Source organism: Typha angustifolia, chromosome 5, assembly GCF_048772165.1.
Source record: "Typha angustifolia cultivar Huaian chromosome 5, ASM4877216v1, whole genome shotgun sequence".
Lineage (NCBI taxonomy): Eukaryota > Viridiplantae > Streptophyta > Magnoliopsida > Poales > Typhaceae > Typha > Typha angustifolia.
This window is the reverse complement of record NC_133243.1, coordinates 4,072,167-4,089,228: the sequence shown is the minus strand read 5'-3', so window position 1 is coordinate 4,089,228 and position 17,062 is coordinate 4,072,167. Positions and strand designations below refer to the sequence as shown.

At 36.5% G+C, this 17,062-nt stretch overlaps 1 protein-coding gene across 1 annotated transcript; it reads right to left on the bottom strand.

The window, feature by feature from the left end:
- Positions 1–10,543: 10,543 nt before the first annotated feature.
- LOC140760134 (18S rRNA (guanine-N(7))-methyltransferase RID2) lies at positions 10,544–16,909 on the bottom strand. The gene is made up of 10 exons (XM_073096961.1): positions 16,583–16,909; positions 16,342–16,445; positions 16,183–16,258; positions 15,941–16,024; positions 15,795–15,850; positions 14,314–14,370; positions 12,837–12,886; positions 12,593–12,745; positions 11,762–11,897; positions 10,544–11,018 (listed from the first exon to the last, which is right to left on the bottom strand). The coding sequence occupies exons 2-10, from the start codon at positions 16,435–16,437 to the stop codon at positions 10,854–10,856; spliced, it is 873 nt and encodes a 290-aa protein (XP_072953062.1). The 5' UTR covers positions 16,438–16,445; positions 16,583–16,909; the 3' UTR covers positions 10,544–10,853.
- Positions 16,910–17,062: the final 153 nt, after the last annotated feature.

The window sequence follows — 17,062 nt, the reverse complement described above, 5'->3', positions numbered from 1 at the left end:
GTATGTCACATAATAATGAAATCATATGCATTTCTCAACATCACGATCATCACCGACATCTCGGTATAATATCATCATACTAGACCACTATGCATAGTCAACACCCGGTACCCGATCTTAATATCTTGCCCGTAGGCTCAAAGTATACTCTATCATATGCTAAGGGTATATCAAAATCCACATATGCCTTGGCGAACGGCATGTGTCTGATTGTCTATGCCCACAGACTCAACTAATCTCTGACATGGGCCACGAGATATCGCATATCAGCGACCATAATCATCACTCCATGCACCCCTAACCCTAGCGCCTACTCGGGTATCTTCACGCTTTCTATCAACTATCCTATCAATCATATTTCATGATTTCCTTCTAAATGCCAGATCATATGCATATATCTAGTACGATAACAAGTCAATGCATAATAAGAATTTAGGTGGTAGAGAAGCTAACAGAAAAATGACGTAATGCAGACTCCAACCATGTATCTAACACATGCATACTCCTGCTAGTCTATCACATGTACACTCATGCTAGATATCATCTCGGTATAAAATCATAACAGTATAGTCATCTCCAATCATCTCTATATATCACCAATGTATTCATATCCTAGATTAGCCTAATCGAATGCATGATTAAATATGCTTGACTGAAATCATCTCTATATAAAGTCATATAATCATGCTGTAGGCCAAAACATATATGTACATAATATATAATATATCCTTATTTGAGAAAGACGTTTAGGGGATAAGACTACTCACCGTCTGATCAGAAGACACAAACCACGTATCTCTCACGTTTGTCAGTTAACCGAGTGACACTTATCGCTAGCAAGGTCCATGGGTCTCAAATAAGGGGTTCGAGATCTGAAAATATTTAAGTAGTATGATGTTAGCCGTTTATCTAATTAGAATTAATTCAATTAAAATATAAAGGTTTATTAGGTTTAGAATCACTTCTCTTTATTTTTTTTATTATATAACTAGGTTATATTATAGATACGATTCAAATACTATAATTATATTATTATCATAAAATGTTAGCTATAACATAAGGAGAAGAGGTCTGTTTCCTTTTATATAAGAGTATTTCTAAATAAATAATTATAAAATAAAATAAAATAAAAGGCTAAATAACTATAAGTATTGACAAGGTCTAATGATAATTAATTTTATAATTCATACACTATCTTGATTAATTAGGGACAATGCAGTCTTTACTCGATAAAATAATAAATAAATAACTAAATAAGCCTAGTATTTTATTTGTTGCAGAATACTAATATATAATAAATTAATAAAATTACTTAAAATATATATCATAAGAATATTAGAATATAAATCTAATTATAATTTACAAATCTATCTATTAATCTAATATACATATAATGCTCGGGCAAGGCGTGCTCCAACTCGGTCACTCCTGCATTATTCAAGCTGGTTATCCATCAACCTTTTGAAAAAAGGCAACTACTATGCCTAGTAAATAAATAAATATAAGTATTACCTATATTTATGTGTAATAGTTTATAACCTAATTAATCATTAATTAATTGATTAATTATAATTACAATAATCATATTGATGAATATTTATTATTATTAAAATAAATAATGTCTAAATCTATTTGTATTAATTAAGACAGAAATACCTAAATAAATAAATAATACAATTAAAAAGAATAAGGGATTACTGGTACTAATGTTGGGCTTGGCCCAGCACTAGCCTGCTATAGTGCTGGGCCGAGCACAGCACTGTTGCAGAAAAACAAGAAGAGAAGAAGCAGCTGAGGAAGAAGAAGAAGAAAGGAAGAAGAAGAGGAGAGAAGAAGGGAAGGAAGAGGAAGGAGGTGTGGACCCGGGCCGGCGGGGAGGGCACCAGCCGCTATTGGCCAGCCAACGGCCGGCGGCTCGGCTCCGACGAGCCCAAGCTCGGGGCAAGAAAGAGAGAGGGAGAGAGAGAGAGAGAGAGAAGAAAAGGAAAGAGAGGGGGAAATAAAGGATCTCATCGGCAGCGGCGGCGGCTTCAGGGGAGGTGGCAGCACGCCGACGTCAGCAATGAGGAGAGGAAGCAGTGCGAAAGAGAGTAGAGAGAGAGTAGAGTGAGAGAGAGACCGAGAGAGATAGAGAGAGAGATTTAAAGAGAGAGAGGGAAGGCGGTGGAGGAGGGGTAGCGGCAGTGGGCACGTGGCGCCCCACCACGCAAGCTGCATGAACAGCTTGCATGGGCACGAGGCCGACCACAGTGTGGCTGGCCACATCGTGCCCAATTTTTTTTTTTTTTTTTTTTTTAAGGTTGGGTTGTTACATCTAAAGGGTTGTCTAGGGTTTTAGGAGTTTAGGGGGAGAGTTTTCATTTGCTGTCTATGCATTTTCTTTTAACTCTACTAGTTTTGGATATTCTGCTAACTTTTTGTGATTTGCTTAGATGCTAATTGAAGTTTAGATCATATTTGTTTATTGTTTACTGATTGTATGATCTTACTTTATATTACTTTCTATGATCACTTTAGTTTAAATTATTTTCACTTAATCTTGGATTGGTATGTTATTATTGCAGGCTTTAGGTGTTATATCTTTCAAACTTATGTTAAATGCTCATTTAGGATCCTTTGTTATTTTTGTAAAACTAGATATATTATCACAAATTGCCAGTGTAACGCCCCCGCCCGGCACGGGCACGTGCATTACAGCCAGGTTCTATAATTATATTTTTAGTGTTGGCAAATGTGTACAAAATAATTTAAGTGCTTTTATACATGTTCATGAACATATATACAAGTTTTGATAAGATTCGGCCTGAAAATTTCTAAGTTTTAGAGAAGATAATTTACCACAATTCCACTGTGTTCGAATGAGGACTCAGGCATTCACATATATAAATGTGGTGTTTTGGTTGCTCGAACACACTCAGGCCGTATTCAAACGCTCCCACATAACATGTAATTTCTAAAATTACGTGTGTTCTATTTTGACATATTTGGCCTTATCTTGTCAATCTATGTAAGGGTTGGGATGCCCTAACCTTAAGGAGGGTTGATAATTACTTTTGAAAGGAAATTATGGGAGTTACAAAGTTTTTTCGTCAACAAGGTCCATATCTTCTTCAATGCACCAAGTTTTGGTCTTAAACTCCCTCTTTATTGGGATCTCGGCCACTTCTCCCTCTTCATTCTTATCCACTAAACTCTACAAACTATCCACTCTCATCTCCATTATCATCCCTAATCTTATCATCACCTTCACTTGTCACTACCACTTGTCACCACCACCATCACCCCCATTTGTCACCACCACCATCACCCCCACTTTTGTATATTGTCATCCCAGTTGTAGTCCGAATTTACTAAGGGGGTAAATATCAAAAATGTAGATCAGAAAGTTACAGATCAACCACCCCTAGTTTCGTAATATTCTTACTACAGTAAAATATCTAGTGAATATTTTTCCTCGATTGCGTGGGCTGCTTTCCTCCAACCAATCTAGATTTGAAGAGGATGTTCCGTTCTTATCACGAATCTCCTCACGTCACGTCACCCTTCGGATCTCTTCACTCCTCACGCCGTAGTTGCCGTCAAATCTCCTCATGCCGACGCTTCCTCGCTTGTGGTCTAAGAAATCATCTTTTATTTTATATAAACCATCTTTCATTCTATAAAGATGATTTATTTTGTATCAATCATCTTTTATTTTGTATAAATCATCTTTTATTCTATATACATCATCTTTTATTCTGTAAATATGCATCTTTTATTCTGTATAAATCATCTTTTATTCTGTAAAAGATGATTTATTTTGTATAAATCATCTTTTATTCTGTAATATACAAACGAGTATAAAAGCTATAGCCTATCTTGACTTCCAATCCATCTATTTAGTTTAGTTTAGTGTCCAGTACTTTTATGGCATCTAGATCTATAGATAATGCATATATGAAATATGTCTAATATAAGAGTATAACAGGTTAGTTCTTTTTTTTGTTTTTGTACTCAAATTTCTTATACATCTACTGCTAATTAGATTTGTGTTGATTGTTATTATTGGTTTGGTGAACTTGTTTTTTGTTTTTGGGTATTTCTTTAGGAGTTCTTTTGAAATAAAATGGACAGCAAAATTAGTGGATGGAAGTTTTTGGGTATTTACATATAACAATCAGCATAGTTATGAAGTTGCTAGAGTAAGAAATAGGCAAGTTTTTCTTGTTGAAAATAGAAGAAAATCATGCAGCCTAATGTGATACTAATTTATGATGCCATTTTTAAGTGCATGCTTTCAGTTTTAATATACATAGATCTAGAAATAATTAGGGAGTCTTGTGCATAGTTATTTTGCAGTGACAGTTTTGAAACGATAGATGCTTTATGATTTGTTGAAGGAGCTTTATTTACCATGTATAATAGTTATTTTGCAGTGACAGTTTTGAAATGATAGATGCTTTATTTCTTATGTATAATAACTAGGGAAACATATATCCTAATTTCTTTGTTATTCTCTATTCCACTTGAGTTATCATGTATAACAGATGCTATATTTATCTCTCTATATTCTCTATCTTAGTTGACATTCTCTTTTGTTTTTGTTTTTTTTTTCTGACTGAGTCATGATCTTTGGATAATAAAATGAAGGGCCCAATTCTATTATTTGCTCTATTTTTAACTATTTACAATTTGTAATATATTATGAATTTGAAATTATGTTGTAATTGTTATGAGATTACAACTATTGGCAGTTTGTAATAGAAGATGTAACATTCTCTTTTTTCAACTATTTGTAGTTTGTAATATATTATGAACTTAAAATTATGCTATAATTGCTATGAGATTGTTAGATTTGTAAGTTGTAAGTTGAAATTAAAATTAGTACCTAAATTTATTTACTTAATATCGAATGTTGGTAGTTGAATTAGTATATAGATTTCTGTTGAATTGAATTTATGGTTGAATATTTAGAATTAAATTTTATATAGGGTTAATAATACTTTGTTATTTGTGTTATTGTGTTGTCATATCGTGTTAATACGACCCATTCATTAAACGAATTAGACAAGTCGCATTAACATGTCGTGTTAACACGACCCATTTCTTAAACGGGTTAGGCGGGTCATATTAAGACAATCCAAGCCATTTATTAATCGTGTCATGTTCGTGTTAGGATAAAGTTGACCTGAACCAAACTCGCTTAATCCGACTCAATTGTCACCCCTACTCACGGGTGGTAGTCTTCATGGAACCTCAAACAGGGCAGCAAAGTCAGTCAACAAAAGCTCTGAATCATCATGTATACCTGAGCTAGAAATGGCCTCAAGCTCAGTCAGTGCAATCTGGAGGAAGTATGATGACTTGCCAACTCAAGGAGCTCCAATCAATGGCTAAAGAGTAGGGCTCGGCTATGTTCGAACCTCGTCAAGTTGTATAACTCGTCCTTCTCGTTGAAATTTGAGCCGCATCTGTGAAAAGTGAAAGGTCAATGGGCCAAGGCTCTGTAGCCATTGGGTACCCAAGACCACGTCTGCTCCATAAAGAGCCAATAGATACAAGTCCACGATGAAGTTGTGGCCTTGCACCCGAATGGAGACATTCTTGCATATGCTGTCAACCCAGAGTTTGGTGCCATCGCCGATAATCACCTCGAAGCTGATAGTGGTTCCACCTCGAGTCTGATCCTCAACATGAGCTGCTCGTCCAAGAAATTATGCGCGCTCCCCGTGTCTATGAGAAGACAGACACACTGTTTCTTGACTAGCCTATCCACCCATAGGGTCATCAGGGTGCTCTTGCCTGAGTATGCATGCATGGAGATCTCAGCCGGTACCTCCTCCGTGTCCTCCTCATTGGGAATATTTGGATGGAAGGGAGAATAGAAGAAGGAGAAGTGGGCCTTCCCTAAGGATCTAGGGTGGTAAGCTAGTTGAGAAGGTTTAAGGCGGTGTAGTCGTGGTAGTAGAAAAATGAAAGGAGAGAAGAAGATTTGGGGAAGAAACTCAATTCATTCGATAACCATCATAAGATTCCTTCCACATATTTAGAGGTTAACATAATAAGCATAATAGTCAAAAGATAGCCCTAGAATCAATGCAGTTTCGCCGATCATGTTCGAAATGGGTTGAGCACGTTCAAACGTGCTAAATACATTATCTGTTTTTGCGAACGTACGCAGGCATTCGAACGGTGCGTTTAAATGCGACTTTCTTGTGTTCAAACGGGACTTTCCTTCAATCGAACTTGATAGTTAAAAAAAAATATATATTCTTTGAAAACAAAAGAGACTTAGCACAAGACAACTAGGCGCAGTCCCCAGTCATATCAACATGTATCCTTAATAATATATAAATATATAATAAGTATTTTTTTCATAAATAAGCACAGACATATATCATCAATAATATATATATATATAATAATCATACTATAACTTCATCAAATATATCAACATATGATGCATGCCAACAATGACTATGCCATGATAATTCCAAATGCAACCACATATGATGCATAACAATCACTCAACAATTATGTATATCAACATTCAAAAAAGTTAATATATTTCTTAATATTTTAATCATTAGTATCAATTCTAAATACATCGTCATACTAGACCACCGTGCACGACCCACACCCGGCACTTAATCTCACTTTCTTACCTGAAGGCGCAAAGCATACTCTGCTATATGCTAAGGACATCTCAGTCATAATCAAATCCTACCATACGATAAAGGTATATTAACATCCATCCAGATCGGTTACCTACTAACTGATAAAATTCACATATGTCCTAGCAAACGACATCTGTTTGATTGCTTGTGCACATCGTACTCAACTGACATCAGACGTGGGTCACGAGATATCACATATCAATGACCATAATCAACTCATTAGGCCCCCACTAACCCTAGCGCCTACTTGGGTTTCCTCATGCTTTTACTATCAACTTTAATATGACTTCATGAATTCCTTCTAAATAATATATCATGTGCACTTATCTAGTACTATAATAAATTATTCATATCAAGAATTCAGGTGGTAAGGAAGTCAAAGAAAATATGATACAATATAATTTTCAATCATATATCTATCACATATATACTCATGATGAGTTCAACTTGATAAATAAAATATGAATACTATTATATATCTCTAATCATTTCTATATCATTCGCACACCCATATCCTACGTCAACCTAACAAATGAATGATAAAAGTATGCTCATCTTTAATTATCTTTATATAGGATCATATAATCATGTTGGAAGCCAAAATGCAATAATATATAAATAAAAAATATATTCTAATTTAGGAACGCTACTTAGGAGGTAAGATTACTCAGATTTTGATGAGAACATACAAAACAAGTATCTCTCACATCCATAAACCAACTTCAACTCATCGCTGAGGTCTCAAATATAGGATTCGGGATCTAAAATTATTTCAATAATTCGAAGTTAGTCTTTTATTAAAGTAGAACTCATTTGTATAAAATATAATTATTTATTAGTTTTCTAATTACTTCTTTTAATTTTATTAAGTAACTAGATTTATACTATATATTTAATTCTGATAAAATGTCAATATGCTATTATTACAACTTATGTTTATTTATTCTGAATCCTAGTTTGCTGATTATAAAGTAAGCATATAATGGTTAATATCTTTCTATACCAATGCATAAAAGGGTATATATATATAATACAAATATAAGTATATAAAAAATCTATAATTGTTTTGTGATTCTTACTCTTGCTTAACTAATTTGGAACTAATATAAAATAGTCTTTAATTAATTATATAAAATAATAAATAAATAGATAAGCCTACTATCTCATTCTATACATAATAGTACATAATAAGCTGCTGGAATTATATATATATATGTATGTATATGTATCAATCTAATAATATATCTATATATAAGTAATAGATATATTTATGTATTTATGTGTAATTGTTTATAATATAACTAATCATTAATTGTACGAATTACATTTTGCTAATAATCATATTCATTAATATATGTGAAACTAAATAGCTATCTAAATAATATATTTTTCATTAACTAGAATACAATATATTAATAAAAGAAAAAGGAAATAAAATTCCATTGCTATAATGTTAGGCCCAACCCAACACTATTGCAGTAGGGAGGGGGAGAATGAGTAAGAAGAAGAAGAAGAAGAAGAAGAAGAAGAAGAAGAAGAAGAAGAAGAAGAGAAGAAGAAGAAGAGGAGGAGGAGGAGGAGGAAGAGAAGAGAAGATAGATAGGGGTAGGTAGGCCAGTGCAGAGGGGACCTATTGTTGCTAACCAGCTAGTGGTCGGCCTCTTGTTAGCGGCTCAATTCCGACAAACCTGAGGCGAAGAAGAAAGGAGAGGCATCGTGGCAGCCTGATGGGGCAGAGACGGGGTCGGCGGTCCGAGATGGTCATCATCAACAACTATGAGAGAGAGAAGAGCCGATGGGGGCGTCAGCACTATGGCTGTGGCGGGGGTACCGCGGCTAGCTGTCCTAGCTCGGTTGGCTAGGCCAATGGCTGAGGACACGTGTCACCCCTACGGGCTCCCTCAGCGACATGGCACGAGGCCAACCACACTTTGGCCAACCACGTCGTGCCACACAGATAATATTTTTAGGGTTTGGTTCTTACAAAAAAGGTGATACTCTGACCTTAGCTTCCTTCTAGCAGAGAAAAATAACCGACAACAGCCCTAGTTGGAAATAGCTTTCACTTTCCATTGGCTTCTTAACCTATGAACAAAGCCTATAGCTTTAATAGAATCTACCCTTGTTTCCTACAACAAGAATAAACAAGGATTGTATAGAATACTTAGCTCTCGACATCTGTTCAATATATCATGCTTTGTGAGTCCCTTGCAATTCCAGATGATCACTAATATATCTAGTTATTGGGGGTGGTACTCTAGTCTCTAGTTGTCCTTAGACACCAATCTAGCTTTTTACCACTTCAAATGTCGTCGACAAATTATTATACACCACCAGCCTCTAGCGGGAGGTGGATGCCTCTATATCTGCCTTCTCTCACTCATCCTTAGAGGCATCAATCAAATGCCTCATCTAATAAGGAAGACAGGGATCTAACCGAACTAGCTAAGGCTACCTAGGCCCTAGCAATTAGATCATAATGAGAATTAGGCAGGGGAGGGGACGGTTCCTCTTCCATGACGCATGGCTCAGCCAAAAGAGGGGAGCAACGGAATAGTCCTCTATCTCAATTGATGCTACAACTGATTTTAGGGCTATCCAAGGATAGACCCCACTCAACCACACGTGGAGTGAGAGGAGGAAGCATCCCTAAGGGCTCCAAGTTGAGAAGCACCAAAAGTGGAAACCCGACCCACAGGGGAGGTGATAGCAAGCTTAAGGGTGAGCCACCATGAAGGTGGTCTCCAATATGAACCTTAGAGGATAAGGAAGAGCCAGGGATAGGCGTGCAAAGAGTACCAAATCCACTAGCGGTGTCCAGAGGGTTGTCGACTGCACCTCCTCACTTTGGCCTAAGGTTGCCCAAGTCTTGAGTCACAACAGGAGATGATGTGATTCGAATTCAATTGGATCACCACAGAAGACATTTTGGCTTGCTAGATCAGGCCCATTTATCTTGATTAAGTCACCAGCTATTTTAAATTACTTGCTATTTTGATAGAACCCTACTTAATTATCTATTTGGCTCAATCACTTACTTATTGCAATACGAGTCTTAGTTCAAGCCAGAATTGGGTTAGTCTCTACATATATGTATATATAGAGAGCAACCCATTTTATGATTATCAAAATATTAAAGTTTATCTCTCTCTCCCTTCAGTTCCAACCCTAGTCGTCGAACACCCAAGGCCAACCACCCTACTCCCTCTTTCATCAGCTGATTCCCTTAGACTATAGGGCTGACCTCTCTCGAGCTGGCCTTTTCTCTCCCTTCTTCCCTTCTGATCCCTTGATCTATCTACTCACCATGCCCTAACCAACATTGACCCTAACCACACTAAGCCAACTACACCAAGCCATCTCTTATCCCACCACCACTAACCGCAGCCCTACTATCCCTAAACTGCACCAATCCCTTCCATCTTAGCCACACAAAACTAAGACATCAACCTAGACCAGATGTCGAACACGGCATCGCGACATCACAAGGGGGCACTTCCACCACCGCAGCCAAAGCAACGAGCTTGAGGTCGATGGAGAGAAGCAACACCATCTACCCCTCATGGACAACCAAAACTTGCTTAGATGATGGCCATGATGCAAGCATTACTGAAACGGATGCCATGTCCCTGTTCATTTTTCTATTTTGCATATACTTCATGTCTATATAACAAAAAACTTCGTTCTTTATGTTAACCACTTCATATCACTCAGCTATCTGCCAACCGCCATGAAACCTTGTGGCTGCCAAGCAACAACTGCTTGTGAAACATTAACACTTATCAGGCAGTCAAGCCATGCTTTCTTAAAGAAATCTGGTATACTAGGTTTGCTGACAAACCATGATGGATGCAGTGTTAGAGTGTATAATGCTTGCACCATCATAGTAGATAGAAATTTTTTTTTTCTGATTCAAAATCGAAGTACTTACCAATAGTTTTACAGATTAAATAGAACAAGGGATCCGAAATTCTAACTCACAATGGAAATAAACACATTTTAGATGAAAAATGAACTTTTGCCGCCATGGACAAGAGTATCAATAAGGTACTACCTCTGTATTTTATCAAACAAAGTCTCTCCATGCAATCTCAGCCCTTGTGGTCCCATCCTTATGGTTTGACCACATCCAAAGCATCAGAATGATCCATCGTAAAGCATATATCCGCATCAAGCTCGCATCCAAGTAACAAAGAGCTAGAAGTGTGCTTTTCGTTTCCGTGCTGTGTATTTTGTGTCCGGAGGTACAGCATTCCCTTTTCTTCTCATCTGCTCTTTCTTCTTCAATACCCATTCCCTTCCTTTTCCCTTCTTATTTACTTTAAACTTCTTCCTTGGCCGATTTCGCTCATACATGCCAACCTGCATTTGAAAATTAACTTCATCAAAGGATCAAGAAGATATCAATATGTACTATTTTATTCTCTGTTCCATAAATATAGAGTACTTTATTTTAATGTGAGGATTCTACAATGTGTAAATGTCCAATCGGAAAATAAGAGAAAGTGAATATGAGCAGCTCCAAGCAGAATCTTGAGGTCAGAGTATCAGTATCAGAGGACATTATAGCTTTCATGCAGAGAACATCATTAGATTTTAGCAAGTTGTTAGAACTTCTATTCAAAACAGTAAAATGTCGTTAGGCACATTAAAACTGAAATATGGTAGTAGCTGTCTTCTACTTTTCCAAAGGACAAAAAAAGGAAGAAGAATGGTGCAGTCGACTAATATCTATTGGAAAAGATTTAAACCATACAATAGTTAACAGGGCCATAATATCGATTGTCTCAAATCAAAAAGATGATATACAAGTGAATAGGGATAGTATTTAGAAACCACATATTTAAGGTCCAAGCAGTTCCCTGTTCACATTTGCTACTCTGGCTAGAGGAATAATCAGCAGATAGTAGTCCAACCAACTCAATACAAACCATGTCGTATGATTTTAGCCATATGTCACCACTGACAAATAAGCATGGGAAGGGGAAGTAGTCTTTTAACATCAAGGTACAGATAAGAGATAAATATAGAACAAACTAGAAGTATCATGCAGGAAGAGATAAAAGAAAATAACGCTTGGAGAGGGATTTGCGATGCAAATTTACCATTTGACCTTCATCATCGCCACTCCCATCATCATCACTGCACATCTCACCATCTTCACCTTTGCCCTTTGGAAGGCATGTTTGCATGGAAGGTGGACCACAAGTAAGAACAAGGTAAGCCTTCCTTGCTTTTGAACTAGCATCAAATAAAAATATCTGTATTATAACACCTATTACAGAGAAAAAAAGTTGTTCACATGCAATACAAATCAAGATTGGTATTCCTTGAAGGGAAATCACAAATAAAAGTAGCAAGTGACTGAAATTGTATAAGTAGTAAGGTTCATTGCAAGGAAAATCAGTACTTCCAGGAATGATCATATTAAAACATGAAAAATAATTGCATATTTGCGTACAAGAAATTAAAATCCTATTTAATAGACCTTTCTTGAAGTTGTTGCCAAGAGAAAAGCACCTAACATAAACTTCCCAAAATTGTAAACAGAATATGTAATCATTCAGTAAAATCACTATTTTCTGTAGGCATAATTAGATATAATCACTATCTAAATATGTTGATGCAAAATAGCATGTTAGAAGAAATAATTTATAATCACAAGTTCACAACTATATCGCAACAAAGGAAGAATGTTGGTAGTAGTTATATATCATCATGAAACATGTTCCACTAAAGTAAGCATGTTAGGAGAAATTTATTATCAGTATGATTTATTTGCCAATAAAGTTATGATTGCAAGAATTTAACTGTATAAAACAATCCACCATATGTTAATGAAAATATGCTGTGGTAGAGAACAAATTATAGCAAGGCATGACAATGCACCACAAAAGAACAATAACCACAATTAGTGAACCACTAAATCGCCCCACCTGTGAGGCCAATCAATGACCACACCACCAGCAAATCCTGCACGCATGGCATAAGTCATGATCATCTCACTTTGGTCCATATTTTCAGCATAAAGTTGCAGAACTGCTCTTGCACCCCTTGCTAAGCATCTATACAATGATCCAAAGAAGGCCCTGAAAAGTTTGCACATCATAGTAGCAATAAGATAAGAAACAAAAAGATCGAAGTCAAGTAACACAATATTAAAGAATCTGAACCGCATACTTTAGTCGCATTCTTGGGTCATGTGAGGACTTGTCAGCATAACATAACCACTGGAAAATCCGAAGTCAATAAGGTGAAAAATAATTCAGCATAGATATAGCAATCAACCAAGTCAAAAGCCAATATCATGATCATGACCATAAAAGAATACAGTTAGATCCACTTATGTCAATTTAAGAAAGGAAAGAAATACTAGGCATGAGTTGAATGACAACATGAAAATAAGTAGGTAAAAATACTTAACTCTAAACCAACAAAACATTAAATTCTACCGCAACAATGCCATTGCATTCCAATATGAGGCAAATATCATAATCCTACAACTCTACTAAGATACAAATAGATTAGTGCTGAATATGTAATGCTCAAAAAAATCCCAACCACCCTATTTAGTTTCTTCCAAGAAGGGAGATCATAAGATCACTGACCTGTTGCAATCTTCATCCAAATTGGTTTCACTATAAGGATTCCATGTGTCTTTTACTAAAGCTAGTACAAAATTATCAATGGTTGCTTAGTAGAAGACTAAAACGGTGTCAGTAGAAATTGCAACTTGCAAGTAATCATGATACAGAATTTCAAATTTAAAATGTTTAGCTTTATGAATACATGTAAATATTTTAGGAGTTTGCACAGATTAACTAACCAATAATTATAAAATCTTAAGTTGATAAAGAAAGGCAGTTTTATTCTTTTATATTCTAATATTCCCCTCACTTCGGGGCTCGAGACATTTTTATTCTTTTATTCTCTAACAGCAAGCTTTTAGAAAGTAGGAATTATTCCTACTATGATGCTGATTCTTCTATTTTGTCATACACAGGCACTCGTCATTCCATATGGAATATTCAAATAATCCACTATTGTTGAGAAAGAAAAGACGAGATTTATCAACCACTGAATATATTAAAAATCTTTAAGAATCAGCAATGTAGAATTTTATGGAAGATAAATAACGGGGAAATTCCATGAAGAAGCAAACTCTTACTCAGACAAATACTATATTTCTAGGAAAAAGCTAATATCTAGATCAACAAGAAAGCTTCCGTCCAGAAGATGCCTTGGAAATGAAGAAGATAATTAAGGACATTAAGACTCATAGTTATACACATGCACGATCCAGTCTCTGATTATTATAAGACTCAGAAACTAAGAATCTGGAAAGTGCACTGATATCTATAGAAAATAGTTATTCAAGAAATAATGCATATTGAACAGTATCGGCATCAATTAGATTTGTTCTTCAGCCAAAAAGAAAGAACATATGTAAGAAAAAGAGAAATTACATTGAAGTAGGAAACACAAATTTAAACTAAGCTAAAAGTCACCAGATGGCATTAGCAAGTCACAGGGAAAATTTACTTCTAAAGTAACTGCAAATAGAAAATAAGAACCATTGTGCATTAATAATTATTTCCACCAAATAAAAGTCAAAAAATTGGACTATTTGTAAATTAGCAAGGGGCAATTATCTTACCTGAACAGCTGAGATACTGATTGCACCATCAATAACTCCAGGTCGTAATCCTAATCCCTGAGTTAAAATTACTATTAGAAATCAATCATCAATAGAAGATATTATAGCATTCAATAGAAGCCATGATTATCAAAAACAAAGAGAACAGATGGCAAGAAACTTTTAAGAACTATCTAAAATGAAAACAAATGCAAGGATTATCAGTCCACATACATTCCAAACATCAACATTGCAGCAGGAACTCAACAACTAGGATACCATATCTATCAAAGTGTCAATTTCTAATAGCATTCCTACCTAACAAGAGAATAAAGTAGAAGACAAGTATGCACCTTTAAGAGAACTCTTAAAGACATCCATATAAATCGGACTAAATTCATCACCTACTCTTTCCATTATCACCCTGCCACTGGATTTAATTGAGGAAGAAATATTGGAAGGATTACTCAGCACCCAACCAATTATTTGTAGCAAACCTACGAGAACCGGCAGTACTAGGTAATGGATCAGTCTTATGACTGCAAATAGAGACAGTCCAAAACAACAACCAATATGCTCCAGAATAGGAGACTCCAAAATGCAGGCCAGTTCAAATCTCAGCTAACACTATCTCATAGAAATATAAATTATATGATCGCAAATTACACTACTTATGGGAATTCTTTGTTTCTACACACTTCAAGAAGTGTATTCTCAAAACGTGTAAGATACAAAAAGTACAGAGGATTGGTTATTGAGATTATTTATATACAAATTTCAGATAACCTGGAGTTCCAGATTGTCGTTAGTAACATAATTCATAAGCTGTTACGGATGCTCTAAATGATGTGAAATGACCGTTTTCTTCTTGTGCTCAAACTTATAAGGTTCACACTCCTGTCATGCTAAGCATTAATGGTGCCCTAAGGAGTAGTGTATTCATTCTAACTGATATTTACTTTCTTGAGCTGTATCGTTCAATTTTAAGGAATTAAATTCTTTTAAATCAATCGGTAACAGGGCATTGTTTGCCTTCGACTGATGGTGAAGAATACCACACAAAGTGGGATGCAACTTATTGTTTTTTATTCATTCCACTGCAGTGGCTAGTGTGCTACTATACTAGAAAACACAGAAAATTTCCAGCTCATACCATAGGTTCAATAATGAATTGGGAAAATAAGATACATGTAAAGATGAAAATAAAAGTTTCCTAGACAAGACTTCTTAGTTATAAATAAATCAACCCTTAGTTCATAGTTGTTAAGGTGAAGCAAAAAATGTCGGAAAACTTTAGTATCTGAAATAGCATCAATGAAAGACCACTATTCCTGGTATTCAAGTGTATCCAATTCAGAAGTCGTCCAATAGCAGACACAGATTAAGTTGACAATATTTTATAATAGAACCACCAATCAATTCAACTAGAAGGAAGTTTCCAACCACACCCACAAAGAACAAAAGGAGAAAAAGGAAGAACTCCAAAGCAACCTACATCCTACCTGGCCCATATCAGCAAGTAAAAGATCACCCTCAGCTTCACGCTCCAATGCAACATCTAATATGATAAATTTCATGATAAAGAAGATGAAAACATAAATATAAATCAACAACAGATTAACAAATTCATAAGAAAAATAACAAATACCAAGCATTGATTGTGAAATATCATAGCCAATCCAATGGTGCCCATTCTCAGACAAGGTCTCACCACTAAGTCCAGATCCACAACCTATTAATGAAGTAAAACAATGGAAACATAAAAAAAAAATCAGCAAGGTAGAAGAAGAAACTAGAAATACTGAAACTACAGAACGAATAAATTTAAACCCTAATTATTGGTGAAATCCAATAAAAAAAAGCTATGGACGTATACGTAGAATAATTAACCTATGTCGAGTAGGAGTTTTGGAACTCCATCATCTGGAAGATCAAGAAGCTCTAATGCTCTCTCAGATATCCGTGCCTGTACTATTCAATCAATCAAAACCAATTAGAGTACATAAATCCCACAGGTATCAAGAAGACGTAAAGAAATCGATAACTGACTTGGATTTCGATTATGCGAGATGATGTAGTGTACTTGCGGGACTCCGCCTCATTGTAGAATATCTCCGGAGGAGCCTGGAGCTCCGGACGCGGCATCGTGGCGGCTGCAAGCAGGAGAGGAGTAGGGTCTTTTAGGATTTTAAATTTACTTACCTAGACAAAGACAAAAATAACAACCTAACTAAAACTCTGTTATTATTATAAGTTTGAGCCGAGCTCGAGACCGAGCCCGAGTCCGAACCTGATTGGAGGCGGCGGCTTGCGAGGAGGTTGATGGAGTAGTAGGATGAAAGAGGAGGAAAAGGCGGCGGCTTGCCGAAGGAGGAGGACACGAAGGCGGCTTGCCGAAGGAGGAGGACACGAAGGCGGCTTGCCGAAGGAGGAGGACACGAAGGCGGCTTGCCTAAGGAGGAGGACACGAAGGCGACTTGCCGAAGGAGGAGGCGGCGAAGGCGACTTGCCGAAGGAGGAGGAGGCGGCGAAGGCGGCTTGCCGAAGGAGGAGGAGGAGGCGGCGGCTTGCTGAAGGAGGAGGAGGAGGCGGCGGCTTGCCTAAGGAGGAGGAGGAGGAGGAGGCGGCGGCGGCAGCTTGTCGAACGAGAAGGGGAGGCCGGATGAGGAGGCGGACGGAGGAGCCGGAGGAGATTTTGTTCGACCAAAGGAAAGGAGCTGCTTTTAATAAATATTCGGACTAGGGCTATCAAAATAAACGAGCGGCTCGG